General features: G+C 45.2%; 2 protein-coding genes across 4 annotated transcripts in view; both read left to right on the top strand.

Moving 5' to 3' along the window:
- Hipk1 (homeodomain interacting protein kinase 1) overlaps nucleotides 1-9,955 on the top strand; it is a 51,755-nt gene extending 41,800 nt beyond the window's left edge. For 2 of the 3 annotated variants that reach the window (XM_021158974.2, XM_021158973.2), the window contains exons 13-16: nucleotides 393-599; nucleotides 2,811-3,052; nucleotides 4,432-4,562; nucleotides 5,393-9,955. In XM_021158974.2, coding sequence (XP_021014633.1) covers nucleotides 393-599; nucleotides 2,811-3,052; nucleotides 4,432-4,562; nucleotides 5,393-5,881 — 1,069 coding nt within the window. In that variant the 3' untranslated portion in view covers nucleotides 5,882-9,955. The remainder of the gene's footprint in view (nucleotides 1-392; nucleotides 600-2,810; nucleotides 3,053-4,431; nucleotides 4,563-5,392) is intronic. The other variant, XM_029474981.1, reaches the window with a different exon arrangement.
- Nucleotides 9,956-11,657: 1,702 nt separating this feature from the next.
- Olfml3 (olfactomedin like 3) lies at nucleotides 11,658-14,324 on the top strand. Its single transcript, XM_021158418.2, has 3 exons — nucleotides 11,658-11,923; nucleotides 12,482-12,767; nucleotides 13,060-14,324. Exons 1-3 carry the CDS (start codon nucleotides 11,774-11,776, stop codon nucleotides 13,878-13,880), a joined length of 1,257 nt encoding a protein of 418 aa, XP_021014077.1. The 5' UTR covers nucleotides 11,658-11,773; the 3' UTR covers nucleotides 13,881-14,324.
- The last annotated feature ends 220 nt before the right edge of the window (nucleotides 14,325-14,544 follow it).

The raw sequence follows: 14,544 nt of genomic DNA, 5'->3' as shown, positions 1-14,544 counted from the left end.
TTGGCAGATAAATGTAGGTCAGAGGGCAATGTCCAAGAGTCAGTTCTCTCCTACCATATTAGTCCCTGGGATTGAACTCAGGCTATCAGGTTAGGGTGGGAAGCACTGAGCCTTCTGGCTAGACATGTTTTCATTTTTCTCCCTACTTTTATAGAGTAAAACTTAACCTGGGGACAGAGGTGCATAAACATACAAATTTTTATCTTTGGAAATATGTTCTTATTGGAATAGTAGCCAGAATGGTTAGTTTTTTATTAGAACTTTTATAGTTAAATGTATTATTGATTAGGTAAAGAAGAACCAGAAAGCAATTAGAAAGTCAGAGGAAGGAATGTGCAGTCGGAATGGTGGGGCAAGGGCCTGCTAGTCTTAACTTGTGAACCTTCCCACAGATCCTCTCTGGAAGTCCTGCCTTCTCAAGTTTATTCTCTGGTTGGGAGTAGTCCTCTTCGTACTACATCTTCTTATAATTCCCTAGTCCCTGTCCAAGACCAGCATCAGCCAATCATCATTCCAGATACTCCCAGCCCTCCTGTGAGTGTCATCACTATCCGTAGTGACACTGATGAAGAAGAGGACAACAAATACAAGCCCAATAGGTAAGCTAGGCAAAAGGTTGTCAGGCGTTGTCTGCCTTTGTTAACATCAGCACACCTTAAGTCATTGACTGATAGCTGTATTCAAGGGCAATTTTGACTGAAAACAAAAGACAAAGAGCAGACAGAAGAGAGGTAATTTGTAAGTATAGCTCTGGATAAGTTAGTCAAACACAGAAGTTCTCATAACTGAGCCTTGTCAAGTTCTCTTCAGTGTTATTCATCAATTAACTCAGGTTTGTATGGCTCCTCTGGCTTCAATTCATGTTAAGTTACAGGCGTGCTCCTAGCCTTCAGGGGGCTTATTCTGAAAACAGTTCGTTGTAGTGAATTAGGTAGGTAGATTATTTGAAACTTGCATATCTTATTCTGAGAAAGCTTCCCTGGGAGAGGGAGGACAGGACCCTCAGTTGGTCTGAAAACTGACGAAGCTTCCTTTTATCTAGCGTTTTTGCCAAGTATATTAGTTATTTTTCTGTTGCTGTGTAGAACATCTTGACAAAAAGCAACTCAGAAGCAAAATGGTACATTTTGGCTTAGAGGTTCAGAGAGCATAGACATGGCCAGTCTCATGGTGGGGAAGCCATGGAAGCAGGAGTGTGAGTCTGGACTGACAGGAAGCTGTCGGAGCACACTTGCTTCACATTGAAGAAGCAGACAAGGAACAGGAGGTGAAGCCAGGCTGTAAAATCTCAAAACCTCTCCGTGGTATGCTTTCTCTAGCAAAACTCCACCTCCAAAAGGTTCTGTTAGCTTCCCAAGCTTTGACACCAGCTGAGAACCAAGTCAGCTGATGGGGGACCCTCGGTATTCAAGCCACAACACTCCTTAACTAGGCAGTTTACTGAGTGGGTACCAGTAAGTTTAAGAACTATGCAGCGTGCCTTGATTGATCTGTGTGATGTTCTTTATTGAGCTTTTGGTGTCGTGTGACCTTTTACCTACAAAGGTAAATGTCGCATAGGAAAGTAAATTAAGAGACTTTATCAAATTATAACTAAGTGAGCTTTAAAGATTTATTAATTTCCAGGTATTGGTGGCATATGCCTTTAATTCTAGTACTCAGGAGGCAGAGGCAGGCAGATCTATAATGAGTTCAAAGGCAGCCTGGTCTACATTACAGATATTAGGCTAGCCAAAGGGGCTATACAGTAAGATCTTGTCTTAAAACAAAAAAAAAAAATTATGAATAAACAAATAAGCAAATAAGATAAAGATTTATTTATGCTCTTGTGTGTATGAGTTTGGGTGCCTGTGGGAGCTGAGGAGGACATGGGGTCCCTTGAAGCTGGGGTGATAGTGCTCATGAGCTGCCTGACTTAGGTGCTTAGAAACTGAGCTCTGGACACCGGAAAGAGCAACAAGCTCTTAATGAGCTGCCTCCAGCCTGCTGAGTGAAGTTTGAATGAACTTAGAAAAACAAAGTTAGAAAGCAGTTCAGGCCTTTTAGGTGAACTTGCAAGTCAGCTTTTGAAGGTGCTCATGAACTGATTTGGGGGAGAGAAAAAAAGTAAACGTTTTGGTGAAAGAAAGTGACAGACTAATAGGAAAAGTTACCTCTGAGGTGTGTGTAGCCCCTTGATTTCTCCAACTGAAGCCAATACTACTGAAAAATCAGGAAACTGAGAGCCATTTTGGAATCTTTTTCAGAGCAGCTCAGCTGGGCATGGGGGTACAGTACACACCTGTTATTTCAGCATTTCGGAAGCAGAGGCAGGAGAATTTGGGGTTTTAGGCCATACTGGGCTACATATGGCCAAGACTCTGCCTCAAACAAATGAAAAACAAAACCAGACCTACAGTGAGACGTTTGCTTAAAGACAGAAACCTTTGAGTCTAAGGAAATGATAAAGGAGAAAGAGCAGCGCTTGAAGACTATCACTGTCAGAGCTAAGAGGCAGCGGGAACTGTGGACTCCAAGATGGTTGTACCCTAGCTCTGCGTGCTGTCTTTCCTATTCATTCTTTGTATGATCTTGTATAAATCCCTTGTCTATGTTTTAATTTCCTTATCTACAATAGGGATGGGGTAATACTGTGCAGGGTTGAAAAGATTCCCCAGCTAGTTAGTGTGAGAAAGCAGTGCCTGATGCAGACTAATACTTAGCCTCTAGCTGCTGTGGTAACTGTCATCAACTGTTAGGAGAGAACTACAGACCAAGGAAGGCGCTGCTTAAAAGGGCAGTTATAACTGTCTGCATTTTCTTCTCCTCAGCTCGAGCCTGAAGGCGAGGTCTAATGTCATCAGTTATGTCACTGTCAATGATTCTCCAGACTCTGACTCCTCCCTGAGCAGCCCATATCCCACAGACACTCTGAGTGCTCTGCGGGGCAACAGTGGGACCCTTCTGGAGGGACCTGGCAGACCTGCAGCAGATGGCATCGGCACCCGTACTATCATTGTGCCTCCTTTGAAAACACAGCTTGGCGACTGCACTGTAGCAACACAGGCCTCAGGTAAGTTAGAATTGAATTTTCCTTGGATGTGCATATATTTAATATTTAGTTATATTATGCTAGTGGTTAAAACTAAGCATAGATATTTTTAAATAGTACTTAATTCAGAAATCAGTTCCCTACATTTTTCTTCCTACATTTATTTGCTTGGATTAATATGGGAATGAAGTTGTGTTTTGTGTCAGCATAGCGTTCTCAATATATTCACCTCTCGTGGAAAAAATTGATAAGACATTCTTTAGTAACAGGAAGCAGTTTGGCTTGCCACACCTGATTTGGACTTAATTATCTAGATAGAAAGGACTTGATAATACTAAAGATGACTGGGAGCTGAAGATGGTGAGTTAGTAGTTAAAAGTGCTTGCTCCTCTTCCAGAGGACCTGAATTTGATTTCTATTACCCACATCAGGCAGCATACCACTGCCTGTATAACTGTAGCTCAAGGGGAAGCAAGACCTTCTGGACTCTGTGGGCATCCTCAAACATAGACACACATACACACAAGGGTAAAAATCAAATAAAAGATTTTTAAATGACTTTAACATGCCCTTTTAGACTTTCAGCCGTAGCAGTAATACTTTTTAGTTTGATTTTCACCTAATTACTTTCATCTACTTTGTTTGCTGTTGGATACTGAGCTCAGGGCCCTTACTTTAGTTGTGTGTTCGTTGAGCAGTACTAGGGCAGTAACAAGTCCCAATTTCATAGCAGAGTTTACTCTTACTTACACCACTTCCCACTGCAAGCATCTCTGGTTGCTAGGCTTGCATGATTCTTAGCATCCTATTGGAAGTTTGGAGGAGATAAACCTTTCTTTACCTCTAAATGCAGAGAGGCCCAGGAAAGGCAGTCTGATGAGGCAGCTGCTTCCCATTGGCAACTTTATTGCAAAGGGAGGGAGGGATGTTTTTTGGTGTTAGAATAGCCATCTGTGTCTTACACTTAGTGTTTTATTATAGGTCATTCTACTTACTGTTTATAGGCCATGAAAGGGTTCTAATTTAAGAACACTTCTGTTAAGTCAGTGTACTTCTCTGTAGAGATAGTCTGCTGTCTTGAAGACAAGGTAGAACATAAAAGTACAGGCTCATTGGGGGCATGGAGTGTGTTCCCTGTATCTCTGTTTCCTTATGTGTAATAAGACATTAGATAGTTTTACTTAGGTTGCTATTTAAGGATCTCTGTGGGTTTGTGGCAACACAGAAAAGAGGTGGATAAAACAGTTTTTGTTGTTCTGGTACAAATGTAATTGAGGAAGTAAGCTGTACTGAAACTTAACTCTAGCAAATGACAGACAGAATGAAATGACAGACAGAATGTGACCTAATGTGATACTCTAAGGTTAGATGAGTGCTTCTAAACCTTGACTCCTTTTTAGGTCTCCTTAGCAGTAAGACCAAGCCAGTGGCTTCAGTGAGTGGGCAGTCATCTGGATGCTGTATCACTCCCACAGGGTACCGGGCTCAGCGAGGGGGAGCCAGCGCGGTGCAGCCACTCAACCTTAGCCAGGTAAGCGCTAGGGGCTGCTACCTTCTGTTTGAGTTCTTCCCTGTTGTTACTCTTTGGAGAACCCTGCTTCTGGCTGGACCGCTGAATAAAGCCAAATGAAGCTCCTTTTGTGTCAAACCTCTGGTGTTCTGTGGCTGGCGTCGTACCTGCATGTGCTACGTCTCTTCATCTGATCAGTGAGTGTGAGGAGATGTACTGCACCGCCATACATGCTTTGAACCAGATTCTCCCTTTATCCTCAGGCCATAAGTAACTGGAGCCTTATACTCTTTACCTGAGTCAAGACAGAGAAAGCCACTTACTTAAATCAGCGGTTGTAATTCTAACTGTTCCTAGAGCTTGGGACACGCCCTGCCGTGTGATCCTCTGATGGGATAGTGAGGGCTTGTGTAATGTCTGTCAGAAGTGAGTATCAGAATGAGGGTTTAGCTGGTAGGCGAGAGAGTGGAGATCACACGCAGGTGCAGATGGAAGTTGAGTTAGCGCATGCCCTTGAGGTTCCATCCTGAGCCGAGGCGAGCTTAGAGGACAAGAAACCAGTAAGAAAAGTCAGTTAACAAAACCCCGCTGATTCCAGGACAGGATGACCTAAGTCACTAACCTGTAGCTGTGGAAGAACCCCCACTTCCTCTCCTACTTTTATGCTCTTGCCTTCTTCCTGAGCCGAGTTAGGATCTGTTCTTCCAAGAGGCAGAGGCATAGTTGGCTCAATTAGCTTCCATTGCCTGACTGGGAGATTCCAGAAACAATACCTGTGAGACCCTCAAGGCCTTTGGCGCCATGAACCAGAGTGACCTCAAGATTCCTCATTCCCTTCTTCCTCCTTCCAGAACCAGCAGCCATCGTCAGCTTCAACCTCGCAGGAAAGAAGCAGCAACCCTGCTCCCCGCAGACAGCAGGCATTTGTGGCCCCGCTCTCCCAAGCCCCCTACGCCTTCCAGCATGGCAGCCCACTGCACTCGACGGGGCACCCACACTTGGCCCCAGCCCCTGCTCACCTGCCAAGCCAGCCTCACCTGTATACGTACGCTGCCCCCACTTCTGCTGCTGCATTGGGCTCCACCAGTTCCATTGCTCATCTGTTCTCCCCCCAGGGTTCCTCAAGGCATGCTGCAGCTTATACCACACACCCTAGCACTCTGGTGCATCAGGTTCCTGTCAGTGTCGGGCCCAGCCTCCTCACTTCTGCCAGTGTGGCCCCTGCTCAGTACCAACACCAGTTTGCCACTCAGTCCTACATCGGGTCTTCCCGAGGCTCAACAATTTACACTGGATACCCGCTGAGTCCTACCAAGATCAGTCAGTATTCTTACTTGTAGTTGATGAGCACGAGGGGGGGCTCCGTGGCTGCCTGCCTCTAGCCCTGAGTTCTTAATGGGCTCTGGAGAGCGCCTCCATTATCTCCTCATGAAAGTTCCTAGCCAGCAGCGTGTTCTGCAGGGGCCCACTGAAGCAGAAGGCTTTTCTCTGGGGAACAGCTCTCAGTGTTGACTGCATTGTTGTAGTCTCCCAAGTCTGCCCTATTTTTTTAATTCTTTATTCTTGTGACAGCGTTTTTGGACGTTGGAAGAGCTCAGAAGCCCATCTTCTGCAGTTACCAAGGAAGAAAGATCGTTCTGAAGTTACCCTCTGTCATACATTTGGTCTCTTTGACTTGGTTTCTATAAATGTTTTTAAAATGAAGTAAAGCTCTTCTTTACGAGGGGAAATGCTGACTTGAAATCCTGTAACAGATGAGAAAGAGTCATTACTTTTTGTTTGTTTAAAAAACTAAAACACAAGACTTCCTTGCCTTTTATTTTGAAAGCAGCTTAGCAAGGCTGTGCTTATGGCACATGGAAACTGAGAGTGATTTCATTTTCATGTCGTGCTGTCCTTACTGGGCAGTTGTTAGGGTTTTAGTACAACGAATACTGAAACCTGTGCAGCTGCTGGGCTGCTGGGAAGGAAGGTGAGGGTGAGGACTGTGCCCACCAGGATTCATTCTAAATGAAGACCATGAATTCAAGTCCTCCTCCTCTCTCTAGTTTAACTTCAATTCTCCTTATAGAAAAGCCAGTGAGGTGGTGAGTGTATGCTGGTGGTTTGCATACAATAGTATGCAAAATCTCTCTAAAGTGAGATACTGGCACTGATAAACATTGCCTAAGATTTCTATGAATTTTCAATAAATAATACACGTCTGTGTTTTCCTCATCTCTCCCTTCTGTTTCATGTGACTTATTTGAGGGGAAAACTAAAGAAACTAAAACCAGATAAGTTGTGTATAGCTTTTATACTTTAAAGTAGCTTCCTTTGTATGCCAACAGCAAATTGAATGCTCTCTAAGACTTATATAATAAGTGCATGTAGGAATTGCAGAAGATATTTTAAAAGTTTATTACTGAATTTAAAAATATTTTAGAAGTTTTGTAATGGTGGTGTTTTAATATTTTGCATAATTAAATATGTACATATTGATTAGAAGAAATATAACAATTTTTCCTCTAACCCAAAATGTTATTTGTAATCAAATGTGTAGTGATTACACTTGAATTGTGTATCTAGTGTGTATCTGATCCTCCAGTGTTACCCCGGAGATGGATTATGTCTCCATTGTATTTAAACCAAAATGAACTGATACTTGTTGGAATGTATGTGAACTAATTGCAATTCTATTAGAGCATATTACTGTAGTGCTGAGAGAGCAGGGGCATTGCCTACAGAGAGGAGACCTTGGGATTGTTTGCACAGGTGTGTCTGGTGAGGATTGTTCAGTGTGTGTCTTTTCCTTCCTCCTCTCCTCTCTCCCTTATTGTAGTGCCTTATATGATAATGTAGTGGTTAATAGAGTTTACAGTGAGCTTGCCTTAGGATGACCAGCAAGCCCCAGTGGACCCCAAGCTGTTCGCTGGGATTTAACAGAACAGGTTTAGTAGCTGTGTTGTGTAAATGCGTTCGTTGTTCTCAGTCTCCCTACCGACAGTGACAAGTCAAAGCCGCAGCTTTCCTCCTTAACTGCCACCTCTGTCCCATTCCATTCAGTTCTCACAGAAGCATTCCCCAATGTGGCTCTCTCACTGTACCTTGCTACCTGGCTTCTGTGAGAGTTCAGGAAGCAGGCGAGAGAACAGTGACGCCAGTGCTAAATATGCATATTTGAAGGTTTGTGCAATCACTTAGGATGGGATTCCTTTTCTCTCTTCCATGTGATATGATAGTCCTTTCTGTGCATAGTTGTCGTTCCTGGTAAACTTTGCTTGTTTTTTGGGGTTGTTTTTTTGTTTTGTTTTGTTTTGTTTTGTTTTTAAAGCATGTAACAGATGTTTATACCAAAGAGCCTGTTGTATTGCTTAATATGTCCCCATACTACGAGAAGGGTTTTGTAGAACTACTGGTGACAAGAAGCTCACAGAAAGGTTTCTTAATTAGTGACGAATATGAAAAAGAAAGCAAAACCTCTTGAATCCGAACGATTCCTGAGGTTTCTTTGGGACAACATGTTGTTCTTGGGGCCCCTCTCGCTGTAAAATTGTCCTAGTATTCAACCCTTCTATGGATTTGGGTCAAGTTGAAGGTACTAGGGGTGGGGACATTTCTTGCCCATGAGGGATTTGTGGGGAGGAGGTTAACCCTAAGCTACAGATGTGGTCCACCTGAATTGAAAATTATATCTGAGTGGTAATTCTAGGATTGGTTCTGTGTAGGTGGTGTCAGGGAGGTGCAGGATGGAGATGGGAGATTTCATGGAACCCGGTCAGGAAAGTTCTGAACCAGGTGGAACACCGAGGGGCTGTCAACGAACTTGGAGTTTCTTCATCATGGGGAGGAAGAGTTTCCAGGGCAGGGCAGGTAGTCAGTTTAGCCTGCCAGCAACGTGGTGTGTGTTGTCTTTTCTTTAATCATTATATTAGGCTGTGCGTTCAGCAGTCTGTTGGTTGAGATAACCACGCATCATTGTGTAGTTTGTCACTAGTGTTATACTGTGTGTGATCTTTGTGTTTCCTTTCCCCCAAGCATTCTGGGTTTTTCATAATTTAAATACAGTTCTAGTTTCTAGGCAAACATTTTTTTTTAACCTTTTCTCTACAAGGGACAAGATTTATTGTTTTTATAGGAATGAGATGCAGAGAAAAAACAAACCAACCCTGTCCCCACCTCCTAATCTCCCTAATCCAATAAGCAGTTATTGAAGATGGGAGTCTTTATGGGAAAAGAGGATGCCTAGGAGTTTGCATCGTTACCTGAGACATCTGGCTAGCAATGTGACTTTACAGACTTTGAGTTTGTCACTCTGCAAACTGACATTTCAGATTTTCCTAGATAACCCATCTGTGTCTGCTGAATGTGTATGCGCCAGACAAAGTTTTACATTCATTCCGTCCTGGGGCTTAACATTGACTGCTTGCCCTGATGGAGTGGAGGAAAGCCCTATGAGCATAGGGCTGACCTGGGTCGGCATTGCCCGACCTGGGAACAGCTTAAGGCTTTAAACCTTCTCTTAGAACATGCATTTCCAGTTTCTCCCTTCCCAGGTGAGAGAGGAACTGGAAGGGTTGCATAGGCACACACCAGGACACTTAGTCACTCCAGAGTCCCCAGTTGCAACTAGGAGGTGGTTACCCTGTTAACCCCAAGAAGAAGAACCCCATTTCAAACAGTTCTGGCCATTGAGAGCCTGCTTTTGTGGTTGCTCATCCNTCATCCTCCGCTAGAGGGGCTTAGCCAGGCCAGCACAGTAATGTCTGTTCTATTCTGCATTAGTATGCAGGAATCTACTAGTTGAGATGGTTTGTTTTAGGATAGGAGNTGAAATTGCCTCTCGGTGACAGGAATGGCCAAACCTGCTTTGTGTTTTTTTTTAACTGATGGATGGTGCAGCATGTCTCCATGTTTCCATGGTTGTTTGTTGCTAAACTTTATATAATGTGTGGTTTCAATTCAGCTTGAAAAATAATCTCACTATATGTAGCAGTACATTCTATGTACATTATATGTAATGTTAGTATTTCTGCTTTGAATCCTTGATATTGCAATGGAATTCCTACTTTATTAAATGTATTTGATATGCTAGTTCCTGTGTGTGGTTAAACTTTCTTTCTTTCTCCCTTTTCTGGTTGTGTGCTTCCTTTACAACAAGCTTCTAGAAAGAGGTAGTTCTGAGAATTACTGATCTATGTTTGTAATGCAGGTGTACTTAGGGAGTATGTAAAATAATCATTTTAACAAAAGAAATAGCTATTTAAAATTTAATACTAACTATGGGAAAAGGGTCCATTGTGTAAAACATAGTTTATCTTTGGATTCGTTGTTGTCTTTGGTTTTACAAAGTAGCTTGTATTTTCAGTATTTTCTACATAATATGGTAAAAAAGTAGAGCAGTTGCAATGCATCAATAAAATGGGTAAATTTTCTGACTGTGGCTGGTTTCAATTCTGTGTTAGGACATCGAGGGGACCGACACGTGGCCTCTTTGAAGTGCCTAAGCATTCTGTTTGAACATGAGTAGAACACTGCTACATTGGCACATCTTTGTACACATTTCCATACTGGAAATGAATACAGTTCTGTAGGAAGTATTTCCCTGACTCTGACCCCTTGAAAAGGCAGATGCTTTTGAGATAAACTAACTTCATTTCCTAGCTAATGACACCAAACATTCAAATCAGCACAGTGAAAATGAAACTTAGGGAAAGATATTTTTGTCTGTCTCCTTAGGCCCTGTTAGAGCTGTCACCTCTTCAGGGACGGCTCTGTGGCAATGCACCTGCTGCTCTTATGAAGGGACTGAGTTCCATTCCCAGCACCCAGTCAGACCCTCACACGTGATTTATAACTCGCTGCAGGGCGCTGGCCTATGCACACCCACACAGAGACACATAATGAACAAGAAGAACCTCTGATCCAATTTCTCTTGATTCCAAAGTGAACAAAATTTTCTCCTGAAAAGAAACAGGAATTTGTCTGATTAATCACTGCAGGCCCCTTTGTAAATGCTGCATATTTGACTTCTCCTGATGTATGTTCCTCCCTAGCTCCCCTGTAGCTTTAGCTGGAGGGAAAGGAGGAACATGGGCTGGAGAGAAGGCTTAGTAGTAGTCGAGTGTACTGTTCTTTCAGAGGAGAGGGGCTCAGTGCTCAGGAACAATAGGCAGCGCACAATCTCCTAAAATTCACCTCTGGAAGATCTGACACCCTCTTCTGGTCCCCACGGGTACCTGTATCCCATGCAGATACCTGCATACAGACACATAAAAGCATACATAACTGAAAAAACATTTTTTTTTTACTTAATTTTAAAGAAATGAGAGACTTACAAAAACCCTACTGAACCATAACCAAGAAAGGTGATTAATAGTCTGTTCTCTCCCAGTGATAGGAAGGTCAGAACATATTTGTTTTAGTTTAGACTATGTTGTACATATTTTTTTTTTCAGGTTTCTCCCCTAAATCCATGAATGTAAACTAGCATGTCCTTGCTATTTGGGAAATACCTGGAAAGTCATGTGAAGGATATTTAAGTCAGCTAGCTTAAAACAAAAACAAAAAACCCCACCTCCACTTCTCAACAACCCCCAGTTTTGTTTCTATTCCTTTCCTTGGGCTAAATCAGAGATTTGGTAGGGAGCCCTGTGATTTGGCTTGCTTAGGTAGAGATTCTCCACACGCTCAAGTCCTAGCCTGATTTCTTTGCCATGGGAGATGGCCCCAGAATTCTCAGCACAAGGTGGCGCCAATGAGCTATAGAAAGTTGACTTCCCTCTGCCCCAGCCCCCATCCCCTCAAACCTCATCTCCTGTGTTTCTGGCTTCACTGAACAAGGCAGAAAATCCACTCTGTTATTTCTGGAGAAGGGATAGGTTAATGAAGGGTGCTGGGTTCTTACAAAGTCAGCACTGGAAGCCCTCTCCTAAAACGAATGGAGTTTGCTGAGTTTCCGGGGGGTCTCCGCTTCCTGCAGCTTGCTCCTTTTTCAGAAGGCCTCTGCCTCCAGATTGCCATCTCTCCCCTTTCCGGAGGAGTTCACAAGTCTAAGTTGCTGGTAGTTAAGGCTTCTGGCGACTGTGCAAAGGGGCCATCTGTGTTTGATCAGGCCAGGCGGGAAGGAGGGGGTGGGGGTTGTAAAGAGACTGAAAGCATTCCAGAGTAGTGAGAGACACCAGAGATGGGAAGGAGGAGGCCCCGCCCCCTCCCCGCCCCCAGAGCTAACGGGCTGGAGGGAAAGAGGCCGAATGCACACTCCTCCTCTGGCCCCACTTAAGGCTGCCATGGGGCCCAGTGCTCCTCTGCTGCTCCTCTTCTTTTTGTCATGGATCGGACCCCTTCAGGGACAGCAGCACCACCTTGTGGAGTACATGGAACGCCGACTAGCTGCCTTAGAGGTGAGGGACTTGTTTCTCTTCTCACCCGGGATAAGTAAACATCTATAGGTGCAACTAACTGTCAGGGCTCTGGGAGTGACAAGTTCGGGTTGTGTGAGAAATGACGAGTAGCCTCCTAACTACAGACTTTTATTTCCCCAACATAAGACAATTGCCCAGCAAATAAACACAACACCGCTCCCTCAGATTAGATGGAATAAGGGGGCAGGGGAAATGAGAGTCAGAATCAGGCTGCATCTATGCTGCTATACTGTTCAAGTTTCCCAGGCAATCTGCCTGCAACTTCCTGTCCATTTCTTCCCCACACCCCACATCTACTCCCTTTTGGACAATTTGAAGTCTGTAGCATCCTAATTTCCTGGAGGCTCAGATCACTGAGAACGCAAGGCGAATTAAGCCAGGTTCCTCGGATGGGATGGTACCACTGACTAGTTTCCTTTGCTGTGGGAGCATGGCTGAGCTGGTCCCTTTCCTGGTCCTGACTCCCTGGCTGGGCCTCTGCTTGCCTGGGAGCTATAAACCTGCAACTCCCCCTCCCTGACTCCCCGATCCCTTCAGGAACGGCTGGCCCAGTGCCAGGAACAGAGTAGTCGGCATGCTGCCGAGCTCCGGGACTTCAAAAACAAGATGCTGCCTCTCCTGGAGGTGGCAGAGAAGGAGCGAGAGACCCTCAGAACTGAAGCAGACTCCATCTCAGGAAGAGTGGACCGTCTTGAAAGGGAGGTAGACTATCTGGAGACACAGAACCCAGCTTTGCCCTGTGTAGAGCTGGATGAGAAGGTGACTGGAGGTCCTGGAGCCAAAGGCAAGGGCCGAAGAAATGAGAAATACGATATGGTGACAGGTAAGTGATCCCACAGAGGTCCAGACAGTTTCACAACTCCCCTTTCCTGCTTTTCTTCTTGTCCCAAGCCACCATAGCTCTATCTTTCAGAATGACACATTCATTGAGAGTTTCTAGAGGCCTGTCCTTTATCGGTACTCCATCTCTCAACCTTCCTCCGTGAGTGGACACATGCAGGGAAAAGTGTGTCTCTGTTCTCCAGATGGCCCACTCTGGGGGAAGTTCCTGTTATACACATCTAATTCTTGGCCTCTGTTTCCTTCTCCTGTGCTTTCTCCTCTTCCCCCACTAGACTGTAGCTACACAGTCTCTCAGGTGAGGTCAATGAAGATCCTGAAGCGGTTTGGTGGTTCATCTGGCCTATGGACCAAGGATCCGCTGGGGCCAGCAGAGAAGATCTACGTGTTAGACGGCACCCAGAATGACACGGCGTTTGTTTTCCCAAGGCTGCGTGACTTCACCCTTGCCATGGCTGCCCGGAAAGCTTCCCGAATTCGGGTGCCCTTCCCCTGGGTAGGCACGGGGCAGCTGGTGTACGGTGGCTTCCTTTATTATGCTCGAAGGCCTCCTGGAGGACCTGGAGGGGGTGGTGAATTGGAGAACACTCTGCAGCTGATCAAATTTCACTTGGCAAACCGAACAGTGGTGGATAGCTCAGTGTTCCCTGCGGAGAGCCTGATACCCCCCTACGGGCTGACAGCAGATACATATATCGACCTGGCAGCTGATGAGGAGGGCCTGTGGGCTGTCTATGCCACTCGAGATGATGACAGGCATTTGTGTCTAGCCAAGTTAGACCCACAGACACTTGACACAGAGCAGCAGTGGGACACACCATGTCCCAGAGAGAATGCAGAGGCTGCGTTTGTCATCTGTGGGACCCTGTACGTTGTCTATAACACCCGCCCTGCCAGTAGGGCTCGTATTCAGTGTTCCTTCGATGCCAGTGGTACTCTCGCCCCTGAAAGGGCAGCACTCTCCTATTTTCCACGCCGATATGGTGCCCATGCCAGCCTTCGCTATAACCCCCGTGAGCGCCAGCTGTATGCCTGGGATGATGGCTACCAGATTGTCTACAAATTGGAGATGAAGAAGAAGGAGGAGGAGGTTTAAGCAGCTAGCCTTGTGCTCTTGATTCTTATGCCCAGACATTTATATTCCTGTGAGATCTCCTGCAGTTCATTCTTCAAAACGAAGGCCAGTGGTGGTAGCTCATATACCCTAAGTTTTAAAGGACAACCAAATCCTCGTGCCCCTCTGTTTTATGCAGAACTCCAGATCCTGGGTAGCATTTTAGAACTGAATAGCAAACAAACACCCTGAATCTTCACTCCTGCCCTATGTCCACAAAGTTTAGTTCCAAACTCAGAGCCCTGTCCTTTGGAGAGGGTCAACCCCAGACAGCAGGCGACAGCATGCTTGCCCTCAGTATGACCCAAGGGAGAGAACTCAGAGACAAAGCTGCCCTCCCTCCCTTCCCCCTCCAGTGTAAGGGAGAATGGGGCTTTCCCCACATCACTTTGTATGGTAACAGTTTGCATTAAAAGAAAAACCCACCATTCCTCTCTGGTGTATTTGGGGTAGCCCTCTGATCAGAGTTCTCGTGGTTCTGCCTTCTTCCTCCTGCCCCAGTCTCTGCTCCTTAGCCACGTTAGGGCTGGGCTGGCCCCCCTTAGCTCCCTCGGGAACTTCTCTAGTTACACATTTTACTGTGGGGCACTGTTGGACAAAGGCCTCCCCCTCCACACTCATGTGCTCCACAGCAGCCGCAGAGAAC

The sequence above is a fragment of the Mus caroli genome, chromosome 3 (genome assembly GCF_900094665.2).
Source record: "Mus caroli chromosome 3, CAROLI_EIJ_v1.1, whole genome shotgun sequence".
NCBI classification, from domain to species: Eukaryota; Metazoa; Chordata; class Mammalia; order Rodentia; family Muridae; genus Mus; species Mus caroli.
This window is presented reverse-complemented; position numbering and strand designations above follow the sequence as displayed.